This window comes from the organism of the source record quoted next, unplaced genomic scaffold, assembly GCF_019419815.1.
Source record: "Pyrus x bretschneideri cultivar Hongxiangsu unplaced genomic scaffold, Pyrus_bretschneideri_v1 Contig4, whole genome shotgun sequence".
Taxonomy (NCBI): domain Eukaryota; kingdom Viridiplantae; phylum Streptophyta; class Magnoliopsida; order Rosales; family Rosaceae; genus Pyrus; species Pyrus x bretschneideri.
In genome coordinates this window covers 6,411,039-6,435,515 of record NW_025999723.1, presented here as the reverse complement: position 1 = coordinate 6,435,515, position 24,477 = coordinate 6,411,039, and the positions used below count along the sequence as shown (strand labels likewise).

The 24,477-nt window shown below is 37.6% G+C and overlaps 4 protein-coding genes and 1 non-coding gene across 6 annotated transcripts; 4 read left to right on the top strand and 1 right to left on the bottom strand.

Annotated features, from left to right (window-relative positions):
* The first annotated feature begins 1,811 nt into the window (after positions 1-1,811).
* On the top strand, positions 1,812-4,620 carry LOC103948425 (triosephosphate isomerase, cytosolic-like). The gene is made up of 9 exons (XM_018647765.2): positions 1,812-1,971; positions 2,226-2,301; positions 2,442-2,565; positions 2,780-2,864; positions 2,946-3,078; positions 3,205-3,299; positions 3,678-3,756; positions 4,160-4,242; positions 4,367-4,620. The coding sequence occupies exons 1-9, from the start codon at positions 1,834-1,836 to the stop codon at positions 4,433-4,435; spliced, it is 882 nt and encodes a 293-aa protein (XP_018503281.2). The 5' UTR covers positions 1,812-1,833; the 3' UTR covers positions 4,436-4,620.
* A 7,810-nt stretch (positions 4,621-12,430) lies between these two features.
* Positions 12,431-16,282, top strand: LOC103948430 (receptor-like cytoplasmic kinase 176). The gene is made up of 6 exons (XM_048565095.1): positions 12,431-12,919; positions 13,701-13,987; positions 14,225-14,360; positions 14,493-14,635; positions 14,729-14,852; positions 15,486-16,282. The coding sequence occupies exons 1-6, from the start codon at positions 12,868-12,870 to the stop codon at positions 15,950-15,952; spliced, it is 1,209 nt and encodes a 402-aa protein (XP_048421052.1). The 5' UTR covers positions 12,431-12,867; the 3' UTR covers positions 15,953-16,282.
* Positions 16,283-16,939: 657 nt separating this feature from the next.
* On the bottom strand, positions 16,940-17,056 carry LOC125469010. Its single transcript, XR_007251336.1, has one exon. It is a non-coding gene; the product is annotated as a U5 spliceosomal RNA (small nuclear RNA).
* A 1,041-nt stretch (positions 17,057-18,097) lies between these two features.
* On the top strand, positions 18,098-21,199 carry LOC103948429 (probable dual-specificity RNA methyltransferase RlmN). 2 transcript variants are annotated; one of them, XM_048565094.1, is made up of 10 exons: positions 18,098-18,381; positions 18,464-18,539; positions 18,654-18,751; positions 18,950-19,051; positions 19,180-19,266; positions 19,457-19,573; positions 19,738-19,841; positions 19,984-20,123; positions 20,223-20,353; positions 20,474-21,199. In XM_048565094.1, exons 1-10 carry the CDS (start codon positions 18,172-18,174, stop codon positions 20,654-20,656), a joined length of 1,248 nt encoding a protein of 415 aa, XP_048421051.1. In that variant the 5' UTR covers positions 18,098-18,171; the 3' UTR covers positions 20,657-21,199. The 2 variants fall into 2 exon arrangements, with proteins under 2 accessions (XP_048421051.1, XP_009357736.2); XM_009359461.2 differs by having other exon boundaries at positions 18,099-18,381; positions 20,217-20,353.
* A 364-nt stretch (positions 21,200-21,563) lies between these two features.
* Positions 21,564-24,430, top strand: LOC103948428 (serine/arginine-rich SC35-like splicing factor SCL30). The gene is made up of 8 exons (XM_009359459.3): positions 21,564-21,720; positions 21,849-22,020; positions 22,148-22,225; positions 23,149-23,313; positions 23,399-23,439; positions 23,622-23,688; positions 23,787-23,963; positions 24,132-24,430. Exons 2-8 carry the CDS (start codon positions 21,857-21,859, stop codon positions 24,250-24,252), a joined length of 813 nt encoding a protein of 270 aa, XP_009357734.2. The 5' UTR covers positions 21,564-21,720; positions 21,849-21,856; the 3' UTR covers positions 24,253-24,430.
* The last annotated feature ends 47 nt before the right edge of the window (positions 24,431-24,477 follow it).

Below are 24,477 nucleotides of genomic sequence, written 5' to 3'. Positions count from 1 at the left end.
CAAGTCCTTTTGATCAAGGATGGGTGTGGAGGCCCAAATCCATTACGAAATTGCTCATTTCAGAATTAAAGATAATATTTGGTACATTTTCTTGAACAATTTCATAAACGAGTTCAAAAATATAAAAACGGGTTTAACGGGTTTCACTTAAATATGTGTATTTTTTTTTTTTTACTTCATCGATATTTTTACATTAAAGGGAGGAGGAGTTCAGCTAAGCCACACAATGGGTGACTTTATTTGGTATCGAATTCGCCATCCACGAGATTTGAACTTAAGACCTTTCAATTTCAAGTGAAGAGGAATACCACCAGACCGTAGTACGAAATGGCAAATATGCGAAATTTTAGAATTCTATTACAACGTGGTATACTTCAACTCTTATTTTATACCTTGCATAAAAAACACAACACGCGACTTACAGAAAACAAAAACTCCGAAGTTTCAAACTCATGGCCTAGACCGTTGGACTAGGAGCTTTTACTTATATAGTCACATGCTCGGAGTCTCGGAGCTTGTGTCTTTGGCATAGGGTATACAATCCAACACCAAACTAATAGATATTACTTAACTCACTCACACTTAATATATTGATAAATATATCCAACTAGGAGTATATCTCAAAGTTCACAGAGTATATCTTATTTCAAACAAAACGATTAGGAGCCGTGTTACAACAAGTGACTTTTTATTATAGTGGTGGAAAGATGTTGAACATTGCATGACAGCGTAGGTTCAAATTCCATCGATATCTAATCTAACATCAACATATGGTCAAATAAAAACAAAGGAATATAAAACACCACGCATGCATATAACACTAGTAGGCATGACACGTAACGAGTGTTAAGTGTAACTACATACGCCGCATTGCCGCAATTGGCATGCCCTAAAAGAAAATACCCCGCATGCAGATTGGCGTCAGGACAACATTAGAAATTTCATGAATTTGTGTCAACTACCAAAATCGATTTGTAAGGTAAGTGTGCCAAAGAAATCTAAAACCCCTAAAATTATGCTATTTTTAGAGACAATTGAATTCGAAAGTTCCACCACGCTTCTATATTCAACGTTTTCGTTGGTCTACTATATTAATATTGTCTCGATAAAATTTCTTTATTTAAGCATTCGATTTTTTCCTTTATGATATAACCGGTATAAAATTTATTATCTAACCTCTTTCACAGGAAAATAACAATTGAATTGCTAATTGTCAAATTGAGTATCAGTCTATGTCACAATTGCCCTTCTTATCCTTTTAGGCTACTTAATGAAAACTAACCATATGATATACGATAATCGAATACGATTGATTATGTAGATTTCACAAAGAGAATCAGGAAATGATCATATTCCATCTGAATGTGGCACACACCGAACCCCATGGACTCAGCTCGCCTTGGCTCCACCTAATCCCATGGACTCACGCGCGGGTGGGGTGCACGCGCTTGACACAAAAAAAATAAAATATTGCACTGACGTCACCCTGGTGTCAACCTGACGTCACGCCCACCTCGGGCTCTCGGGCTGGCAATCCCTCACGGGCCCGGAGCTCGGGCCTCCCCCTTCCATCGGGCTCCCCCACGCTGGAGCAACATGACCGGCCCTCGGGCCATTGTTTTGGACCCCTTCCCCCGAGCAAAACCCAACGCTGGGATTGCTCTGAATACCCACCCACTTCTTGTGACACACAGGAAAGAAAACCCGTGGGCCATAACAATCGCTTTTAATACCACAGTAGATAGACGAAAATACCCCTTACACTTCCCCATATGCCAATCAATGCGCCAAAGCATATTCCAAATTCCTATACCAAAACCGTAATTTCGCTCTATGACGTGGGCCCGTGCAACTGGAATCCACATATACCCCAAAAATCCGAAAGGCTCAGACACACTATCCGCTGTGCGATTTCGAGATTATCGAGAAAAGATGGGCAGGAAGTTCTTCGTCGGCGGCAACTGGAAATGCGTGAGTTCTGCGATTCGTTATCTCCTGTGTTCTTTTCTTTCAATCTGTTTGGTTGCTGAGAAAATCAATGAAAGTCACGGAAAATAGTCAGATTCCTAATATTTATCGTAGTCTCCATCGATCGATTTTCCGATACTTTCTCATCAGCCAAACAGAAGCTTGAATTTTCAATTCCGATCTGTTTTATGCTGTGATTTCGATCGAAGCGAGTGATGATTTAGTTAATCTGAGCTGAAATGTGAATCTGTGTGTAGAACGGAACCTTCGATGAGGTGAAGAAGATCGTCAACATACTGAATGAGGGACAGGTTCCGTCGCAAGATGTTGTGGGTGAGTTGATTGCTCCGATTATTTACTTATGATTTGGATTTGATTTGTTAGCCTTTTTATGCTTTAATCAGTTCATGAGATTTTGTGATCTGTTCGGGTTATCAAAGTGTTAATCTGTTCTGTGGTTTTTATGATCGCAGAGGTTGTGGTTAGCCCACCGTATGTTTTTATTCCAGTGGTGAAGAGTTTGTTGAGGCCCGATTTCCATGTCGCGGCACAAAACTGCTGGGTCAAGAAGGGTGGTGCCTTCACTGGTGAAGTTAGGTGTGTATGTTTATGATTTACTAGCTTTCGTTTCAATGCGGCGTTGGCTTCTGGTTTTAACTTGGTGAATTTTGAAAATTGAGAATGTATGTTGCTGATTGTGTGGTTTTAATGATTTAATGATGTGTTAAGATGTTGATACTTTAGATAGAAGAAAATTTGAATACAACTGGAACGTAAGCTTAAAAGTTGATTTTTTGTGTACGTTGTTCAGTGCTGAGATGCTAGTCAATCTCGAGGTTCCTTGGGTCATTCTTGGTCATTCCGAAAGAAGACTTATTTTGGGTGAATCCAATGAGGTATTCTCCGCGCCTGTAATTCTAATCTGTTTGTCATTAACAATTGCGTGATAGTTTCTCATATCACACACTTCATTTCAGTTTGTTGCGGACAAGGTTGCATATGCACTTTCTCAAGGTTTGAAGGTAATAGCTTGTGTTGGTGAGACCCTTGAGCAGCGAGAAGCTGGCACTACTGTGGAGGTTGTAGCCGCACAAACCAAGGCAATTGCAGGTGCATAATGCAAGCAGAACTCCAATTTCTTGGCCTACTGTGTGTGTGAAGAATATTTGTTGTGTGTTGATGTGAGACTGCTTTATTTTCTTTGTGTACTCATTTAAGTGATGCTTTCTATTGCAGAGAAAGTGAAAGATTGGACCAATATCGTTTTGGCATATGAGCCTGTGTGGGCCATTGGAACTGGGAAAGTTGCATCTCCAGCTCAGGCTCAGGAAGTGAGTAATGCCTTTATCTGATATCTGGATGTGGTTTTGTTACTAGCTTCAGTTTGAAATTGATGTTGTTTGTGTATGTTAGAGCAAGGCAAAAGTGTTATTTGTAAAAAGATAAAAATAAAATGGGCACAATGGAGGAGATTGTTTAAGCTTCTTTGTCTTTAAGGTCTGATAAAACTGAACTAAACGCTGCTTGAATGTGCAGTTCTTTCTAAACTGTCAGCAACCCACTTTTTTGGCTGGGATTTCCTGGGTCATATACTGATTTTATGCATGCATTATATGCATGTATGCATATGCGTGTGTGTGCGCGCGCGCGTGTGTATATATACATATTTCTCCCTGTCTGTTTCACACAAATGTTTCTCCATACAACAGGTGCATTCTGAATTAAGGAAATGGCTTCAAGCAAACGTCAGTTCTGAAGTTGCTGCATCAACCCGGATTATTTATGGAGGTATCTTTTTACACCATTACCGCATCATTTTGTTGTTTATCTGCTTGTACGTCCCGTCCTTTTCTCTATTATAACTTTCTGCTTATAGTGCAAGAATGGATGCTTATTAATTTAAAACACAATTTACCTTGACTGACTTGGGTGAAAGATCGAAACTCGAAAGGTGCTAGAGGATAGGATTAATCTATTGTATGGATGGAGGCTATCATGTGCCAAAATCATTTTGAGTTATAAATATCTCTGTTCTCTTGCCAAGAATTCTTTTATGTCTTGTGTTTGAAATTTGAATTAAGGAGTCCACTCAGTTTTCATGTCTAGTGTTTGTACATATGGGAAAGATAAGTGAACTTATCTTTCTCTGTTCACTTTCACAACAATTGGCTGAATCGAATAATTTTTTCAGGGTCTGTGAACGGTGCAAACAGCAAAGAACTCGCAGGTCAGCCTGATATCGACGGATTTTTGGTTGGTGGAGCTTCTCTAAAGGTAATGATCGTAGGTTATGCATACTTATTGCGTTCACCCAGTTTCGTTAGTCAAAAAAAGTTTGCTTATCCCTAGTCAAAAAAAGTTTGCTTATCCTTGGATTCTTACATTTGTCTCTCTCCAGCCTGAGTTTATTGACATCATCAAGTCTGCGGAGGTGAAGAAGAGTGCCACTTTTCCATCTCTTATCTGAAGAGTTGGACCTGGTGTCACTTTTACATCTCTTATCTGTGAGGTAGCGAATATTTTCCGTTCAATTTTACGCCTACTTCTTTTGAGGAAATAATTATGCGTCTTTGTTTTTTGGTTCAGCACCTGGATATGGGTTTCTCTGTATTAATAAATGTTCTCAAGTGTTATTGCTTTTTTCGCTCTCGAGATCCAAATTTTCGAGTTTATTTGATGAAAGAAAAATGAAATTATTGAAGCTTGAGTAATTGCGGTAACACCTCATATAGTTAAAGTGATGATTTCCGGACGCTCATTTTCTTCTATTCACAATAAAGAGAAGGAGGTATTCATCAATTCCCCCCTGAACTTGTAACCATTAGCCAATTTCCCCCCCCTCAACTTTAATTTAGGCCAATTCCCCCCCTCAACTCTCATAATTAGTCAATTTCCCTCCTTAACTCTTATAATTAGTCAATTTGCACCTACTGTTAATTTTTTAATTTATCATAATTAAACAAGTGTGTGTAAGAAACTAAATAAGATGTATGTTAATCATGTTCCTATATATTTATCCTATTACAAATAGATTAAAATTTAGAATTTTTGAATTTATCATAGATAGTATTATTAGTCATGATAAATCAATATGGAGTAATTTTATTTGATTTTTGACTATACAAAATTGATAATGAAAATGATTGATGTGTAAATTTTTTGTATGTGAATACAATTTTCTTTATAAAAGTGAAAGCTAAGTTCAAGTAAATTGCGGAGAATCGAGCTTTAGTGAAAAAAATGGCTAGTCTATTCATAATTTTCGACTCCTTATTCAGAATAACCCATTTTATTGAAATAGGTCTGATCCATGAGTTTAGGATTATTATTTCTTTTTGTTATTATTTCTTCTTCTACATGCTTTAAACCCGATTCATAACTTTTTCTTATAATCAACCCACATCACATACTAATTGTATTATGTTTTTGTACATTTTACCCTATATTATGCAGGTGAGTTTATGTTAATTTTAGTACTTTGTTGGAAGTTATTAGAAAGATTGAAAATTAAAAAAATAATAGATGGAAAATTAAAAAAAAAAAATTAACAGTAGGGTGCAAATTGACTAATTTTGAGAGTTGAAGGGGGAAATTGGCCAAAATTAAAGTTAAAGGGGAAAATTAGCCAATGGTCACAAGTTCAGGAGGGAAATTGATAAATACCTCTAAAAAGAAGTATGCAAAAGGAGAGTGAGCGGCGGAAATTATTTCACTCAAATTATATAACGCACCAAGTATGAGTGGGCTAAAAAATAGCACCACCAACGAACAGGGAGTGAGTAAAGCTTTCATGATTCCATGCTTATGGCCATAAGGCTTAGGCTACATATCGATCATGTTGGATTGTTGATTGGCTCGTGGCCGATAACAGTTTAACACGTGTTGAAATAACTCATTAAAAATGCAAACATGAACTTTTGCTTATACGTTTCAAACTGTAATTGGCGGTTAAGTAAGAATGATAGCTTCCACTATGACGTTTTGCCTTTGCAGTCACGTCCTTGAATTACTTCATATTTTAGTGATCCTCATATTATTTTCGTATCATTTCGTGTATCTTTGCTTTAGTTTAGTGATATCATTTGTGTTGCGAGTCCGAAAAGGTCACTTTCCATGAGAGGATTTTATCCCGTGTGGTGCCCCCAAATAGATTATGATTCTTTCTCCTCCTAAAGGGATGGGCAGCGGTTATGGCTGGCGGGTAACCGTGGTTATTTACTTATAACTGTTTATGTTCATACCCGTATAACCGTTTACCTGTTGGGTAATTGCAACTGTTTATATTCATGAGAGTATAAGCACGTCGAATCGACACTAGACTATATAGACACAAATATTCAAAGGTGATGTATGTCTCGATGGTAAATATGGTTCAGCCGTCAGAATGCCGAACTCTGAAACTCACTTGTGAGTATCCAATCATAAAATCACTCGGCGTTCAATACGCCGAATGTCGTAACTCGTAATACCTTATTTCCCCGTGAAGGCTAATAAGATGACCTCTGCCAATAAGGATTCGGAAACCCTTCTCAACCGAGACTTGGATAGGTAACCAGTCGGCCTCGACGCAGTGCTGTTTATCCAAACTGAAGATGCTTCGGGAACGGCTGATTCTACGGCAACAATGCTGTTTATCCAAACTGAATGTGTGTTGACGGAAAAAGAAAATGAAAAATCTCAAGTTGCTTGAGAGACTTGCGTATGGCAGTTGTGTGTTGAATTCAAGAAGGCTTGATTGTTGCATGATGTCTTGTATTTATAGCACCAAATCCTCCTTAAGATCGAGTCAAGATCCTATCTGGATTGGAACTTCTTGTTCCTTTCTAACTCCACTTCGACCAATTCTACTCCTATTAGGACTTTGAACTTACCCTTTTTTGAGGCCATATTCATTGCTAGTCGAGAATCCAAATTAAACTAGGACCCCTTATATTAGGACTTCTTTGACCTCTTTGCTCATCCAAACTATTCGTTTTTGCGACAGAACTCGACCATCCTTACTGAACGGCCCAGTATCACCAGGCAGCCAGTAGTATATTTGGAAAAGCTCTGGGCCGAACATTACCCACACTCATCCAAATCCATGTGTATTTTGCCCATCCCTACCCTCTTCTCACATTCTCTATTTTGTCTTTCTTTTTGTATAAAAAATTAATATACGATACTAACACCATTCAAATAGAAGAGGAAAAATAAAAAAATAAAAAATAAAAATAAAGGGAGAGAATCTACTCTCCCCACCCACAAAAATATCTTTATAAACCACACCCCCCCCCCCCCCCCCCCCCCCAAACCCAAAACAAAAATATCTTTATGCAAATTTTGGAGTTGAATTATGGGACGTGACACGGAAACATTTGTTCTTTTTATGTCTCTTTGCTTTGACTTTTGAAACGGGCTTTCACGTGATCCAACTGGTTCCAAAGAAATTCATGCATGCATGCACGAACGTTGCAATTACAATGAAAGGGGAGTGCTAACATAACTCGTGAGTATGTATGTCTAAATCAAATGCTCACAGTGGTTCATTGGTATTGTCGAACTAATTTATGTGTGAGGATTGAGCCTAGAATCTTAAAATAGGAAGATTCTCGATGTATTTAAGGATATGTCTCTCTCTATGGTCACGTGATAAATGCTATCAAAAGAGTCGGTTGATGTAACTGGCGTAAACAACTCAATAAAAATGCAAAAAAGGGAGCTTTCACAAGATCCAAAGTCTTGCAAAGATATTATTCATACAATTCATGAATGTTGTGATTACAATGAAACAAAATAGGAATTGCTAGGCTCAGTCGATCATGTTTAAAAGGTGATTGTGAGTCGTTAATGCAAATGAACATCACTATACATCGACAACTCATAGTTATGACTGATTTACACGCATTGCAGAACTGAATTATGCACGGGGACTAAGCCTAGTGCATTTCTTGCAATTGGAAAGATTCTTGGCTGTGCTCAAAGATATAACTCCCTCCTTTACGATCATATGATGAATGTTATAGAGCCAGAACGGCATATCTTCGACTGTATGTAAGAATCTCGCTTACGATGGATAGATGAGGCCGGTGGTACTGGTTGTACCGCCTCTGTCCGGAAAAGCATGACAGTCGCCCGTGAGCCACATCTCTCGTGAGTTGATGTCGTTGCTCATATTCTATATGTGACCCCTATTTTGTGTGCTTATGACCTTTCCAATCATAATTTTTCAGTAAGTTTTCAACAACAAAAAAAATATACTTTTGGATAATATTGATCAGAATCTGATTAGGGTAGTTGGGTGAGTACAAGACTAAAAAAAAAAAATTATAATATTAGCATGGGGTCAAGGATTACCAAACATTAACAGACTTTAATCAATCTTTAATCACAATTATGTACATATAAAATTGAATCACAATATTTAACATGTCTTTTGCACCCTTTTGGAAAGACAAAACTTTAAGCTAAGGCCAAAGATCAAAAAAATCAAATAATCACTAATTTTCTTGCCTTTTTTTTCCTACGTCAAATTCATCCACTCTCATTATATAATGGTCTCAACTTTTATTTTTTCGTTACATTAGAAACGTTATAGTTACGGCCGCTGTTTATTTAGATTTCAGTTGCCAGCTTTTTATTGAAAAATATTATATTGCTGAATGGTTAATTTACTAAACATTAGGACAACCTAATAAATTGACCCCATAGAAAAATTGAAACAAATATTTGACTGTTTATTTCTAATTTTCTAATTTCCACCCACTTGTTCTGACCGTACGAAATGGGGACTTTTATATGTTTGTTCATCATTTCTTTAACTTATAGAGTGTAGACAAATTAAATCTAAATAAAATTCAATTTTTTTTTTAATAATTTTAATAAAAAGGTCATTTTCATGCATTTACTTTGGGTAGATTTTGTTTTAAGAATTGTTTAAGAGTCGGGGTGCCAATAGAACAATGAGATCCTCTTTGTGAGAATCCTAGAAATCCTCAAATCGTGTCCATTCATCGTACATCATGCGATCAAAAATTATTTCAAATACTTTTATTTAAAATTAAATATGAATAGTATATGACAAAAATTAATCGCACAATATACAATAAACGAATACGATTTAAGAATCCTCAAGATCTTTGGAAAGAAGATTAGGATCCTCATTCCCAATAGAAGAAGCCTCGCAGCAATTAAGGTACAAATACAATATCTATTTCAAAGGAGGGCCCACTGTGACACATCGGCTGATCAGACAAGCGCACTTAAATTATTAGTTAATCAAGATAATTGCACTCAACCCTCTCAAAAGCAAGAAATTTGTATTTTCTAACCAAAAAAGCAAGACATGTAGTATTTCTTAAGGAAAACTAATGAAAATGGTTTGAAAACTTTGAGTTTTAACGATAAATATAAAATAAAGGGTAAAATGAATAATATCATGATTGATTTTTTAGTGTAAAAATGTAGTTTTTTGTTAAAGTAAATAGTATCGGGAGCTTTTTGTTAAAATTCCTTATTTCTTATTCATTGTGTTATAATGATTAATCAGCTACAAGCGACAGCACATTTTAAGGCAAAAACCATGATGTCAACAAAGAACTCTTTCATATGAGAAATGCTAAGAATATTTTCAAAAGTGGATTTTTTATAAATTCTTTTGTCACTTTATGTTTTCGGCATAATATTTTATAATGTTGGCATTAGAATTAATGTTAAACTGTGAGCTGACAAAGAATCTAATAAAAGTCTCACTTTGAGAGATTCTCTTCAACATTTCTCATTTCGCATATATTATATAAGAAGTCATTCGTATTTATTTTAAATCACAGTCAAATGCATAAAAAAAAACTTTTATTTTTCAACATAGAGAAGTTTTTATGTATATAGCATTGCGATTGATATTTAAGAAGAAATTATTTCTTTTATATAAAATCCAAATAATTGTCGTTAGAACATTGTGCTTGGAATTGCTTTCAAGAAACTGACGTGGGAAAGTTGAAATTTCACTTTATAATAGTAGTTTTATTACTTTAGATATTGATATTGTATATAATAAACTCACATTTATCGCGTTATATGTGATAATATGTAAGTTAAAAATAAGGGAAACTTTGGATTCGGTTCTTAGTTATGAATATTCCTTGATTGAAATTTTGTTGGTTTTAATTTTTATTCGAGGTCCCTGAAATTAATGTGATAATTTATTTCTATGTACGTTACTATATTTTTTAAATTAAAAATGAGAAATTTTAGTTGTTTATATAAATGAGATTTTAAATTAAAAAAATCATAATATGTGGGATTAAAAATATTAAAATATAAATATACTATTTTGTGTGTGTATATGTGACATCCCACATCGTCCAGGGGAGTGATCCTTATATGTATATCCTATCTCTACCTAGCACGAGGCTTTTTGGGAGCTCACTGGCTTCGGGTTCCGTAGGAACTCCGAAGTTAAGCGAGAAGGGGGCTAGAGCAATCCCATGATGGGTGACCCACTGGGAAGTTGCTCGTGAGTTTCCAAAAACAAAACCGTGAAGGAATGGTAAGCCCAAAGCGGACAATATCGTGCTACGGTGGTGGAGCGGGCCCGGGAAGTGATCCGCCCCGGGCGGGGATGTGACAATTTGGTATCAGAGCCTAACCCTGGCCGCGTGTGTGCCGACGAGGACGTCGGGTCCCTAAGGGGGGTGGATTGTGACATCCCACATCGCCCAGGGGAGTGATCCTTATATGTATATTCACATCTTTACTTAGCATGAGGCCTTTTGGGAGCTCACTGGCTTCGGGTTCCGTAGGAACTCAGAAGTTAAGCGAAAAGGGGGCTTGAGCAATCCCATGATGGGTGACGCACTGAGAAGTTGCTCGTGAGTTCCCAAAAACAAAACCGTGAGGGAATGGTAAGCCCAAAGCGGACAATATCGTGCTACGGTGGTGGAGCGGGCCAGGGAAGTGGTCCCGCCCGGGCCGGGATGTGTCAATTTGGTATCAGAGCCTAACCCTGGTCGCATGTGTGCCGACGAGGACGTCGGGCCCCTAAGGGGGGTGGATTGTGACATCCCACATCGCTCAGGGGAGTGATCCTTATATGTATATCCCATCCCTACTTAACACGAGGCCTTTTGGGAGCTCACTGGCTTCAGGTTCCGTAGGAACTCCGAAGTTAAGTGAGAAAGGGGCTAGAGCAATCTCATGATGGGTGACCCACTAGGAAGTTGCTCGTGAGTTCCCAAAAACAAAACCGTGAGGGAATGGTAAGCCCAAAGCGGACAATATCGTGCTACGGTGGTGGAGCGGGCCCGGGAAGTGGTCCGGCCCCGGGCCGGGATGTGACAGTATATATATAAACATGGGTACATTCATCAAAATTAGCCAAAAAATTTATTGTATCAAAACATGGGTACATTCTTTAAAATCATAAAAAAGAAGAAGATATTAGGCTTAATAACATTAGTAAATTTCTTCGATTAAAATTGACATGGATACATTTTAAAATCAAAGAAAAAAGAATGTACTCATATAAGTTTAAAAATGGATTAGAAAAAAATAGAATAGATTTTATATATTAAAAAAAAAAGGTACATTTTACATATAACAAATTGGTATATTTAAGAATGAGTACATTTTAAGATTAATTTTTTTTACATGAATGGGTACATATAATTAGCATGGGTCCATTTAGCAAAATAATAATAAAAAAATATATGGGTACAAATACAAATAAACTTTAAAAAATATGGGCACAAAAAGAAATTAATATATAGGTACAAATTAAAACTTAAAAGAAAATTGGTACAAGTTAAAAAAGAATTACAAATTAAAACTGGGTACAAACTAAAACTAAAAATATATGATATTTAGTCATAAATATAAATATACTGATTGTAATATTTTTAACATTAAATGAATATATTTAGAAATAAAAAAATATTTTATTATTGAAATAATTAATGATGTTATTAATACCCAAGGACTTTGATCAAAAATTAAAAAGGAAAATGATTTTAATCAATGAAGTAGCAAAATGAAGGATGAGAACCTAATTTCTCCTAAAATTAATATTAGAGTAATTATTAGTCAGCTGATGATCCGTCGATCAAAATAATTCTCATGGTTAAATCATTATCATCAGCATGATTAAACCAACATTAAACCTGTAACCTAAGTGAGAGAGTTGGCTTTCATTTTTCCTTTTAAATATGAAGTTTCAACGAAAAATCGACGGTACTGTTTATTTTAACGAAAAACAATATTTTTATATTAAAAAGTCAATCCTGATACCATTCATTTTATTTTATTTTATTCTTATCGTTTAAACTCAAAATTTTCAAACTATTTTCATTAGTTTTTTTTTTTAAAAACGCACAGCAGTGGGTGCAGCCATGCAAAAGCTGCCTAACGCACGATGTGAGAGAGAGAGAGAGAGAGAGAGGAAAGAGGGAGGAGGGGGGGGGGGGGGGTTTGGATTTGGAAAATGGCAAAGAAAAGTGTGTTGGAGCTTATCCAAATTAGGCATCTCTCTCTCTCCTTCTCTCTCTCTCTCCAAGTTGCAGACAAAGAAATGTCAACCCACTTTTCTCCTTCCCGAAGGTCTAATAAAAGAACCTTCCCAGCAACCAAACACCCCCATATACCTCCAAAATCTTCCATGTTCAAAACGAGGGGCTTTCTTTGATTCCGTCAATTTTTTTCCGCCTTTCGATTAGTGGGTTACTGCGTGCTCGTGACAGCTAGGTGTTTGTGAAAAAGCCTAGCTGAGAGAGCTTTCACACCGATTGGTGAGAACATCATCTTTGATTCGCGGGCTTCTGCTTTTGCTTGCGCTTTTCAACTTGTTTGCAAACTTGGGTTTCTATTTCTTCCTCCTTTTCTGGCAGTTGGGTCCGGAAAGACCTCTTTTTCAGGCGTCTTCTAGTGATGGGTTCTTGCTTAAGTTCTAGAATCAAAGCTGACAGCCCCCTCCACAATGGTAATTAAGTTTAATCAATTAGTTTCTGATTAACTCTGTTAATTAAAAGTTTTGAACTTTGATTGAAGTTGGTCGGATTTGATTAATGAAACATGCAGTTCTGGAGCTTATAGCAGCTCAGCTAGCTGTTTTATGTTTTGTTTTTGCTGAAAGAGTTGATTTTGTTTGGAATTTTTGTTTCAGCAATTCTGTGTTGGGTTCTACTTCAGGGGTTATGTGATATTGTGATTGTTACTGCTCTGATTCTCCCAAATAAGAAAGTTATTCAAAGTTAATAAGAAACTTGAATTTTATTGGCTTCCATTTCTTTTGCTATATAGAGGCATATCAAAGGCTAGAGCTTTTTAAACCACAACCTTTTAAGCTCGTTACGATCGAGTTTAACTCAGATTTGCATGGACTTGCTGGTTTTTATTACACCCTTCTGTTGTTATGTTTTGGATTATTTTCTAGGATTTAATGGAGCTTATATGTTTTCCCCATCAATTGGGGAGTGGGGGACTAGAGGTTTCAAAGCAAGACCTCTTGGAACCGAACCTCGAACACCATGTTAGATTACCATTGTACTTCATAAGCTGTGGCATCATCAAAAGCTAACCATTTTGTTGTTGAAAGTCAATCGATGCCAAAATTGAGATTTTAGTTTCTGTACTGTATACAGAAGCAACTAACTTGGCCCTACTCTTTTTCATTGTGATGTTATAGATTATTTTTAGAACTTTTATATGATGACTGAATGTTGAGCATTATTTATAAGTTATATGGTATTTGAAATGTGTAGGTTTACATTCAAATAGCAGGGTATCGTCTGTCTCAGTGCCTTCAACTCCTCGGACAGAGGGTGAGATCCTGCAGTCCTCCAATTTGAAGAACTTCTGCTTTAACGAACTGAAAAATGCCACCAGGAACTTCCGTCCTGATAGTGTGGTGGGTGAAGGGGGTTTCGGTTGTGTCTTTAAGGGGTGGGTTGATGAGAATTCATTAACAGCTGCCAAGCCTGGTACTGGCTTGGTTATTGCTGCGAAAAGGCTAAACCAAGAAGGTATCCAGGGTCACAAGGAATGGTTGGTGAGTATTACTTCTATCCTTCTTTAGCTTACATGCACTTTACGAATATTTGATTGATCTTTTTTCGGTGCAATCAAATATTTGAAAATCTAAACGGATGTTTTTAGTTCAAAAGGCTAATATATTGAACCAACCTGAATGAATCTTCCTCCATAATAGTTTTTGCATGTATATAACGTTATATGTAATATTTTCAGAGAATAATTTATTAACTTTGTGGAGCCTCTTGAACTATAGACGGAAATCAACTACCTTGGGCAGCTGCATCACGAAAATCTTGTAAGGTTGGTTGGTTACTGCTTAGAGGATGACCACCGTATTTTGGTGTATGAATTTATGCCTCGTGGAAGCTTGGATAATCATCTATTTAGAAGTGAGTTATGAACTTCCTTCACTTTTTAGCCTTTTCTTTTAGAGTAAGCAGTGCCATTGCTAAGGAAATCAAATATTTCAATATGAACTATGTAAGCATAACTTATTGATTAAAATGTTATTGTTGGAACAGGGGCGTCTTACTTTCAACCACTTTCCTGGAACCTTCGTATGAAGATTGCTTTTGGCGCTGCTAAGGGTCTAGCATTTCTTCACAGTGACGAGGCAAAAGTGATATATCGGGACTTTAAAACTGCTAATATCCTGCTTGATTCGGTAAGTGAGACTTTTAATTGTTGAGTTTCATTGCTTCTAGATGAATTCTGGTATAAGACTTTCTGACACAAAATTTTAATTGAAAAACAACAGACGTACAATGCCAAGCTTTCTGATTTTGGACTAGCCAAGGATGGCCCAGCCGATGATACAAGCCATGTCTCAACAAGAGTCATGGGGACATATGGGTACGCAGCGCCTGAGTATATGGCCACAGGTACGTTTAGTTAACAGGATTGAGTTCACATTACAAAAGCAACCTAATATTTGTATCTACCATTCACCAATTCAGTCTAATTGTGACCATTTAATAATACTAACCAAATAGTTCTAGGCTCTAACCACAGCCAGGCTCCGATCAATATTAGAAAGAAAAAAAGGCTAATTCCTTCATAGACGATGATCATGAGATTATCCAGTCTTTGTAGGTAGTACACCAGTCTATTTCCCATTTACTTCATTTCTACTCAGTACCTATGTTGCATCTGAAACCTCTGCTACATATTACCCTGGCCTCGCTGGAAGATTTCCCTTCAGCAGTCCCCTAATGAATGACCAGCATTTGGTTTTAATTTTCTTGTTCATTTGTTTCACCTCCATGTAGTTGCAGAAAGTTTCGCTGTACTTTCTGGATACATGATTGACTTACTCCTCACTTCGCTGTGTTGAAACAATTTGTTCTCCTTAGATTACTTTGTTTTCCTGTCACACTTCTGCTTTATAAGAGCTACGTTCCTATGTTTCATCGTCTTAATCGGTGCTGCAGCTACCATAATGCTTTATTTTCATCTTAAATATGGTCAAGAATGCATGATTGCTCCCTGCTGATCCTTATTTTACTTTTTATTAGGTCATTTAACTGCGAAAAGTGACGTGTATAGCTTTGGGGTTGTTATGCTCGAACTATTGTCTGGCAGACGAGCTGTGGACAAGAACCGGCCAACGGGAGAACACAATTTAGTTGAATGGGCCAAACCTTACCTTGCAAGTAAACGCAAATTTATCCAAATATTTGACCTCCGTATTGAAGGCCAGTACTCTTTGGATGAAGCCCTCAGAGCAGTTAGCCTTGCAATTCGATGCTTAGCTTTTGAACCCAAGTCTAGGCCAAACATGAATGACGTGGTAAAAGCGTTGGAGCAACTTCAGGAACCCATTGACTCGGAGGGTGCAGGTATCTCTCCAAACCAACATCGCCCAAACCCTCATGCAAATTCAAACCACGCTCCCAGACATCGCAGGCGCAGTATCAACGGAGTCAACAGAGCATCAACTCCCCATCATCCCAGGGCATCCGCTTCCCGCACCCCTACATGAGACATTCATCATTCATGCATGCTTTATCATTAGTTTTATTGGTTCAAAGGAAGAGGGGGATTCAGTCTGAAAGGAAAGGGAAGGGAAAAGAAATAGGAACAAGGCGGCGGCAGATGGTGTATATTGAAAATTGTACGTAACTGCTGACGGACAGTTGATTGTTGTACAGTTTTGTTTTGTGAATGTCTTCTTGGTCAGAGGGGGCGTTGACGGGGTGCGAAAGGTGCAGTTGCATAGGATCCCAAATTTGAAGGGGCTCCTAAAATTTGTCATCTAATATTTATATGTAATAATATTCTATATTTAAAATTGTTTTTGTTACGAAATAAATTATATATTCAAAAAATTATATATTCTATATTTATATGTAATAATATTATATTCTTTATAAGCGTAATTTTTTTTTCTCAATATAAAAATTTAGAGTACAATAAGATATTTTGAGTGCCAATAATACACCATTAGAAGATGGTATTTTTTTTCAATATTATTATATAATAATGTTACATATTCAAGTGAAACTTTAAAGTTAAAGAGTTTTTGAAGTTGGTTTTCTTGTTTGGTTGTTTAAGATTGAAATGCTCTTGATTATTTAGTGAACGTTATGTTTGTAGCTCTTTTTACTCATTATTAATGACATTTTAAACTTGCAATGAATGAATGATAAACTTTGTTTTGATTTAAGTGATTGTTTTTTAACGTCAATACATTGTCTTACATTTTTTAAGATTATCTTAAGGAGGGGCGCTTTTATAAATTTTGTACAGGACCCCCAAAATCTCAGAGATGGCCCTCTTCTTGGCTCCTTTTCTCTCAAGCATTTTTTGTGTCTGCCTGGAATATGAGGAACATCGAGGTTTTAACCCAACATAACCATTAAATTGTTTCATGGAACACTCTGAACCTCTGTACTCTCTTCATAGGATTCAAACTTCATATAGTTTAGCATACACTGCAGGGTAACACATTATGAACTGGAATTGTTAGGGGCACCCACAAAGGTGCGCCCTCCAAAAATAAACGCATGCCACTTAAAACGACAAGCATACGATATTCTTTAGTAAAAGGCGATAGAATAATTCATTTTTTGCTCAACGCATGGCTCCATGCTTTTTCATTGGTCTAGGTTGCCTTGCTTTATAGTGCCAACGCTAGCTCGCTCTTTTTGGTCTAGTCGATGTGGGACTCGCCTACCGCTTATGACTCAACAATTTCAGTTTTTCAGCAGTCGGCATAAAAAACCCACAATAGGTAGCTTGCCCTTTATTTTGTGCCATTCCTCCACAACTTTATTGTGGATTTTTCAGCATCGATCATGAAGGACTCAATCCAACTTGAGCACCTAACCAAGCTTCCATATGGTATAGGATTTGCCATTCTTTACATCTACACTTCAAAATGTTGCTCTCCATTTGTTCCTTTTACTTTGACTTACTAATTGAAGCTCCACAATTGCAAAGGACTTGTAGCTCTGTTGGCTAAGGGCTTTTACTAATGCACCTAAAGTCTCAAATTCAATTCTCCGTCTCTCAGTATCACTTATAAAATAAAGTAAAGAAATTGAAGATACTTATATAAATGATAAGTATAGGTGGTTAAGTTAGAAACAATATAAATACTGAGACTAATCGCTTGTGATTGTCAATTTCTTAAGATCTCAACAATCATTCTCATAGTTATGTTCAAGAATCAAGGTGTATAGTGTATACAATACATAATTAAAACACGACTAACATTCTTCAACTAATATTATGATACTAAAAAAACAAATTTTCTTACATATGATGAATAATAGTATATTATTTTATTAATTCTTATATCATTCACGTATTAATCAATTGACATGAAACATAAATACGTAAACTCGATCATGATCCGTTGCCACCCTCTACCATGTTAAGAAATGCTAAGAGGATTCTCTTAGAGTGAGACTCTTCTCTACCACCTCATAATTTAACATCAACTCTTTTGTCAACATTATAAAATACTATGCAAAAAACATGAAGTGACATTGTTCCACTTTTAAGTGAGTACCTTTAATATTTCTCTTACCATGGTTGGGGGTCGAGCCCCAATTTATGGGCTTGATCCAAGTTGGGCCTAAAGCCCATATCAAGTCCAATATCAGTAAACCGCTGAGGTTTTAGCCACACCACGCTCTTTCTTCCTCTGCTTCATCTTCTTCATCTCGCGCGAAGCCAAAAACCCAATACAGCACAATGATGACAGCCTCATCAACATCGCTAATTCAGCGCGTCTGCGCCGTTCCTCTCGCACGCGCGGCCCGCACTCGTGCCATGGCAGCGGCGAGCATGAACCTGTCCACCACCACCACCACCGCTCCCTCCCTAGCGAAACGGGCCGACCCCCAAGTCCTCCTAGGCTTGTCGGAACCGGAGCTCCAGCAGCTCGCAATCGACTTCAGTCAGGTAAACAAGCACAAAATGCTCCCAGTTTGTTTGCGCAGAATTGAAAGTTACAGAATTTCTGTTTCTGAAAATTTATCTACAGCAAGGCTACAGAGGGAAGCAGCTCCATCATCTTATTTACAAAAGAAAGATTAAAGATATTCAGGATTTCAATCAGGGTAACTTTCTCTCTCCATCTCTCTCTCTCTAAAAAAAGATTTTTTTTTTTCTTTTCTGGGTTTTTTGTGTTTTGTGGGGGCAATGCTAAATTACTGTGGGGTTTTGTGTTGCAGTGCCTCTGGCATTCAGAAATGAGCTTGAGGAAGCTGGATGGAAAGTTGGGAGGTCACCCATTTACCAGAGCGTCACTGCTGCTGATGGCACTGTCAAGGTAATTTCTTGGAAGATGGTTACTGGATAATTCTGAGACTTTTTTTATGGAATATTTTTTGTTGGGATATCTTTTTATAACTCGATTCGAAGTTGAATGGTTCCCATGGATCATGATTGTTTTTAAAAGGGGGCCGTTTGATTGCCAGTAGATAATTTGTGGGTTAGCGGTTAAAAGTTGTGCCCTTGATTCTTGCAGTTGTTGATAAAGTTGGAGGATAACAGATTGATTGAAACTGTTGGCATACCAGTTAAAGATGAGAAAGGTGTGATGCGCCTTACAGCGTGTGTCTCATCACAGGTGATTTCTGAGATGAGATTTAGCCATTGAAATAAAATTTCCCTGCAGTTATGTTTGAGTATTGGTTTTGTGCATGGTTCACTGCAGTGCAGTTCGTATAGAATTTCTTATTAATTTGGGTGAAACAGGTGGGATGCCCTCTTCGTTGCTCTTTTTGTGCCACGGGAAAAGGAGGATTTTCAAGAAACCTCAAGAGGCATGAAATTATTGAGCAGGTATCAACTGTCTTTTCCATGCTCTTATTTTCAAAATCCGTTATGAGTAAGGGCTGTTTGCATGCTCGCTTGTTTATCTCATTTGTGCAAAGGCATAATTGAAATTTTATGTAAGGGTTACCATTGTTGTATGCTAATACATAAGTAAACTCAATATGCATTGTAATTCAGGATACCTTCTATTGTCCAGGTTTTGGCTGTTGAGGAAATCTTCAACCATAGGGTGACTAATGTGGTGTTCATGGGAATGGGTGAACCGATGATGAACCTGAAGGCGGTTCTTGAAGCGCATCAGTGTTTAAACAAGGTGCCTTTTCAACTGTATCTTGTGATTTTTTGTAGCGGCTTCATTTCCATGTTTTATATATAGAATCAAGAACTTGACTTTGTGACATGATTATAAATATGCAAAAATTGTTAACATTATGATCTAAGTGAAAGCTTATTTATGTGGTACTTTATTTTCTACAGGATATTCAAATTGGGCAAAGAATGATCACAATTTCTACAGTGGGGGTTCCAAATACAATTAAAAAGCTGGCATCCCACAAACTTCAGTCGACATTGGCTGTCAGGTATATTATTTTTAAACGGGAATGACTTATTCGTATTTATTGGGGCATTTTGGTTGAACTGCTTGTTCAGAAAAAGAAAAAGAAAGGGTAGAGTTCTGAAGTTAAACCAGTGCTAAACTTTTCTCATACTATTGTGCATCAGCCTGCATGCTCCTAACCAGAAGCTGAGGGAAACAATTGTGCCAAGTGCAAAAGCATACCCTCTGAGTGCACTGATGAGGGATTGCAGGGACTATTTCACTGAAACCGGTAGACGGGTTTCCTTTGAGTATGCACTCTTAGGTACTGGAATAAGATTTAGGAAATTTATGTTTGTCTGTTTTGATCCCAGTGTGCCTACTTTAACAACCTGACAATGATTTTTATTTTGAGTAGCTGGAGTCAATGATGCGGTAGACCATGCAGTAGAACTTGCAGAGCTACTCCATGAGTGGGGACGAGGTTCTCATGTGAACCTGATACCATTTAATCCAATAGAAGGCTCTGAGTATAAACGTCCATCCAAGAAAGCGGTATGTAATTTTGTTTTTAAACATAAACACCTCTTTACTCCAATATTTGCTTTTTTGTTAGTTTAAATCGGTTTTTGATTCACCTGATTTGTTGTGGTTTCTGACAATTTCATTTGGCAGGTACAAGCATTTGCAGCTGCTCTGGAGAACAATAAAGTAACGGTCAGCACACGTCAAACAAGGGGCTTGGATGCAGATGCAGCTTGTGGTCAGCTAAGAAACAAGTTCCAGAAGAGTCCTTTGCCCGTTGACTCTGATAACTTACAAACTGATGAAGATGCTCCAGTTGCAGTTGCATGTTGACGTCGTTGTCAACTGTTTGCTCCTCTGTGCGGTGGGCTGTACGCCACACAGTGCGTGTTCTTGTCCCTTCATCTCTAAGAAACTTGTTAAAAGTGTTGTTCGAAGTTGGAGGTGGTCTGCATCATCTACTTTTGCTACTGGTAGAGCGATATTTTCCCTATAGAGTGTGTTGGTGCGGAAACCAACTTTCTCCTGTACAGATTCGGAGGGTTGGGGAGAAATGTTCCGCGTCTCTGATAACGCAGTGATGCTGGTTATCTACGGCTCGCGAAGGCACAAAATTATAGCACTTCCTCCTCCTTCTCATGGCTTTAATGGTTTTTCATTGCTCATCATAAAATTGCATAATTTGGTGATTTTTTTTTTTTCATTTGAGAAAGAAATCTAGAACCTTGAAGGGCCACTTTTTGAGAAGTAGGAGGAGCGCCAAAGGATTAAAAATCTTTACTCTTGTGATGTTGAGGAGCGCCTATGTAAATTGAACATGCATTGACGATGGACGAACCATTCCAGTTAAATACCATCAAAGACATCTTCAAATAATTGAAAACTTAGTGAAGATTTACGAGTGGAAAATGAGTGTAGAACACTAGAAAGCGAAAAAAAAATAGAACAGTTTCAAGTATACCCCGTGAACTACATCTTACGATTTGTGAAGAAATAAACAATCACTTGCCTTCGCATAGTAATATATGTCTATTGTTCTTCTTCAATTCATTTAATCCGACGGTGAAAAATTTAAAAGGATGTGTGAAATGTAAAAATAAGTATATGAATATCACTATCTTAAAATTTAATATGTGAATGTAAGTGATTATACGAAAGGAAACAAAGGCCCGAAAAAACTGGTCAGGGAAAACCCGGCCCAACGGCCCATCAAAGTACGTCATCAGATGGAGTGTCCGAACCAAAGAGTGGAAGCTGCGAGCCGGCTCTTAAAATCAGGGTTGCGATTCGATTGTTTGAAACAGTCTCTCTCTTCAGAAATTTCAGATCCAAAAAGTACAATTTCTTCGAAGCTCTCTCGTTGTTCGTACGATTCACCGTCTTTAGGAAACTTACAGGTAATTTCTTCTCTTGAATCTTCAAAGTCTTCACCCGATCAGAAAAATTGACAAAACCCTAATTCCAACGGTTGTTTCTTCTTCGTGCTATGTGATCTTGAAACCAATCGAGTTGGGTACTTTTGTAGTGTTGGATATGAGAAGGTACAGCCCGCAGTACTATAGTCCTCCGAGGAGGAGCTACGGCGGTGGCGGAGGAGGAGGAGGAGGAGGAGGTGGGCGAGGAAGGAGCCCCCCAAGAAGGCGCAAGGAGCAGAATAATGGAAGTCTTTTGGTCCGGAACATTCCTCTGGATTGCAGGTCCTGTGAACGAAAAGTTTGGATTTTTTGTGTTTGATATATATATATATATATATATATATATATATATTTTTGGTGGTTTTCACTGTTCTGTTTTCTGAAATTGGGGTTTTGTTTAATTTTGCAGAGCTGAAGAGCTGAGAGCTCCCTTTGAAAGATATGGGGAAGTTCGGGATGTCTACATTCCCAAGGACTACTACACTGGGTGAGCTTTAGTTTTGTCAATGCTTGTTCGTGTGTCGATAATGGTTTCGTAGGTGATAATCTTGGAAAATAAACCTGAGCTTGCTATGTTTGACAAGTGAATGAGCACTGCCTATATCATATAAAAGCTTCAAATGGATGAATTTACTTTTTGTGCTTATAGTTCATGCAAGTGAAACTTGGTTGATAAGCACGCTATTTGAAATTTTAGTTCTTTCAGATTCTGTACTTCCTACGTTGTTGGCATCCTTCCTTAGAATGTGCAATGTATGTGGAATTTCGTAAACTATTTTTTTTAAATATTTATTTTCCACTTTCATAGTGAATTTTTGAACTGGTTTGTCAGGGGTTGTGTTGGTTTGAAGTTTGAACTTTGAAGTTAAAACAAGTCCAAGCCTCACATTTGATGAAGGCCTACTGTTTATCGTTGCCTAACATAGTGGTACTCCAAGCGAGTTAGGAGTAATGTTCAAATGAAGAATCTTCTTTTTTATGAAGCGAAATTATATAATTACAACAATCCAATAGAAGTTTGGTGAGGACAACGTTGATTTCAAGTGCTTCTTATAATCACAAGAATGTGAAGAATTTGTGGCCAACGTTGATTTCAAGTGCTTCTTAAAGAATGAGAAGAATTTCCAAGTTACTTGCATGTTTTGAAGTTGCCTTTCATACTTGACTATAAAGAAAAGGTCAGCCACTAAGCTTCGATTTAACCTGCTTTACGTAAAATCAGCATCCACTTAGGTGGAAGTGCTTCAGAGCTGATGTAAGATATGTGAAGAAAGGTATATTGAGTAATGACATTGTGGTGGTAATGTACTATGCTGAATTTGAAAAGTCACTGCTTTATACTTCCGTCTTTGCTCACTCTTGATTTCTGCTGCTATGTACTGTACTAAGCTTTTTTGAACTTCTATGTAGGGAACCTCGAGGATTTGCATTTATTCAGTTTGTGGATTCTTATGAGGCCGCAGAGGCTCAGTATCATATGAATGGGAAGATTTTTGCTGGGAGGGAGATATCTGTGGTTGTTGCTGCAGAGACAAGGAAAAGGCCGGAGGAGATGCGCCAAAGGACTAGGGTTAGGTAGTTTCTGCTATTCTCTCTCTCTCTCTTATTAAATTGGTTCTGTATGTTTGGAATACCAATTGCCTGTTTTACTTTTTTTCAGAGAGCCATCAGATCATGGTGGAAGACGATCATCTTATTATGGTATGTTTCTTCTGACAGTACAAGTTATATTCATTACGGTTTGCTGTTTCTGACCATAGGAAATCTGGGGTTCCTATTCATTGCTGAAGTGAATAATCAAATCAGCTGAGAAATGTTTTGTTAAATATGCGATGCCATTTCTGTTAAACACTAATCACCATTCTGTATCTGATATGTCACAGGAGGTTCACGTTCTCGTTCACGCTCTCCACGCTATCCATCAGGTTCTAGAAGTCGGTACCGCTCAAGGTAAGCTTTGAAGGTGACGAATTTCCCTGATTTCATTTTATATTAGTTTTGGGACACCCACTGATGCAGGTGGATACATTGGCAAATAACTTTCTCAGGTCCTATTCTCCTGCTCCAAGACGCCGAGGCGACTCTATTTCACCAAGCAGAAGGCGGCGAGACAACCCAAGATCACCCCGAGATCTTCCACCGGTGCGAGATGGTGATCGCAGACCCTATTCTCCAGGTTATGACAATGTTGCTGGACCAAATGAAAACGGTGATGGGTATGACAAGTGAGTTTCCAATTGCTTCACTTTTCTAGCTTATACTGCAGGTCTCTCAATATGCATTATCTTTTGGATGATGCCGTTATTATGAAGTGGTTGATTTTTTTTTAGCATGTACCCGAACGTAATGCTGATCTTTTATGTTGGCCGTATGTTCTTGTTATGCTGTTGTAGGAAACCTATGCGCGAAGACAAGGACGGAAGAGATCACTGGAGGTCTCCTGATAGAGCATCAAGATCGCCATCTGGATCTAGGTCCAGATCTGCTGAGTTATCACCTGCGCGCAGCAGATGAGGAAAAAGGCTGTCATGTGACTGCATCAACTTCGTTCAATGATGTTTGGAAGATTTTTGAATTTTTCGGGTTTGTAAGATCAGTATGACGTGCTTGAGTAGTAGACTTGTGTGCGAACATTTGGAACAATTAAAACCTCGGTTTGGTTTCTTTGGACCGCGAAAGTTCTATGGTTTCATTTGATGCGTCTTAAAAATGTGGTTTTTCGTTAAAGTGAATGGTACA

What these genes read in the sequence shown, in the direction of transcription:
- LOC103948425 (XM_018647765.2), top strand. Translation starts at nt 1,834, where the DNA reads ATGACGTGGGCCCGTGCAACTGGAATCCACATATACCCCAAAAATCCG. An exon ending in TCGGCGGCAACTGGAAATGC is followed by an intron (nt 1,972 to 2,225) that starts GTGAGTTCTGCG and finishes ATCTGTGTGTAG; the next exon opens with AACGGAACCTTCGATGAGGT. An exon ending in CTCCAGCTCAGGCTCAGGAA is followed by an intron (nt 3,300 to 3,677) that starts GTGAGTAATGCC and finishes TCCATACAACAG; the next exon opens with GTGCATTCTGAATTAAGGAA.
- LOC103948430 (XM_048565095.1), top strand. Translation starts at nt 12,868, where the DNA reads ATGGGTTCTTGCTTAAGTTCTAGAATCAAAGCTGACAGCCCCCTCCAC. An exon ending in GGATAATCATCTATTTAGAA is followed by an intron (nt 14,361 to 14,492) that starts GTGAGTTATGAA and finishes TTGTTGGAACAG; the next exon opens with GGGCGTCTTACTTTCAACCA. An exon ending in GCCTGAGTATATGGCCACAG is followed by an intron (nt 14,853 to 15,485) that starts GTACGTTTAGTT and finishes ACTTTTTATTAG; the next exon opens with GTCATTTAACTGCGAAAAGT.
- LOC103948429 (XM_009359461.2), top strand. Translation starts at nt 18,172, where the DNA reads ATGATGACAGCCTCATCAACATCGCTAATTCAGCGCGTCTGCGCCGTT. An exon ending in GGCATGAAATTATTGAGCAG is followed by an intron (nt 19,267 to 19,456) that starts GTATCAACTGTC and finishes TCTATTGTCCAG; the next exon opens with GTTTTGGCTGTTGAGGAAAT. An exon ending in CGCATCAGTGTTTAAACAAG is followed by an intron (nt 19,574 to 19,737) that starts GTGCCTTTTCAA and finishes TATTTTCTACAG; the next exon opens with GATATTCAAATTGGGCAAAG.
- LOC103948428 (XM_009359459.3), top strand. Translation starts at nt 21,857, where the DNA reads ATGAGAAGGTACAGCCCGCAGTACTATAGTCCTCCGAGGAGGAGCTAC. An exon ending in AACATTCCTCTGGATTGCAG is followed by an intron (nt 22,021 to 22,147) that starts GTCCTGTGAACG and finishes TTAATTTTGCAG; the next exon opens with AGCTGAAGAGCTGAGAGCTC. An exon ending in AGAAGTCGGTACCGCTCAAG is followed by an intron (nt 23,689 to 23,786) that starts GTAAGCTTTGAA and finishes TAACTTTCTCAG; the next exon opens with GTCCTATTCTCCTGCTCCAA.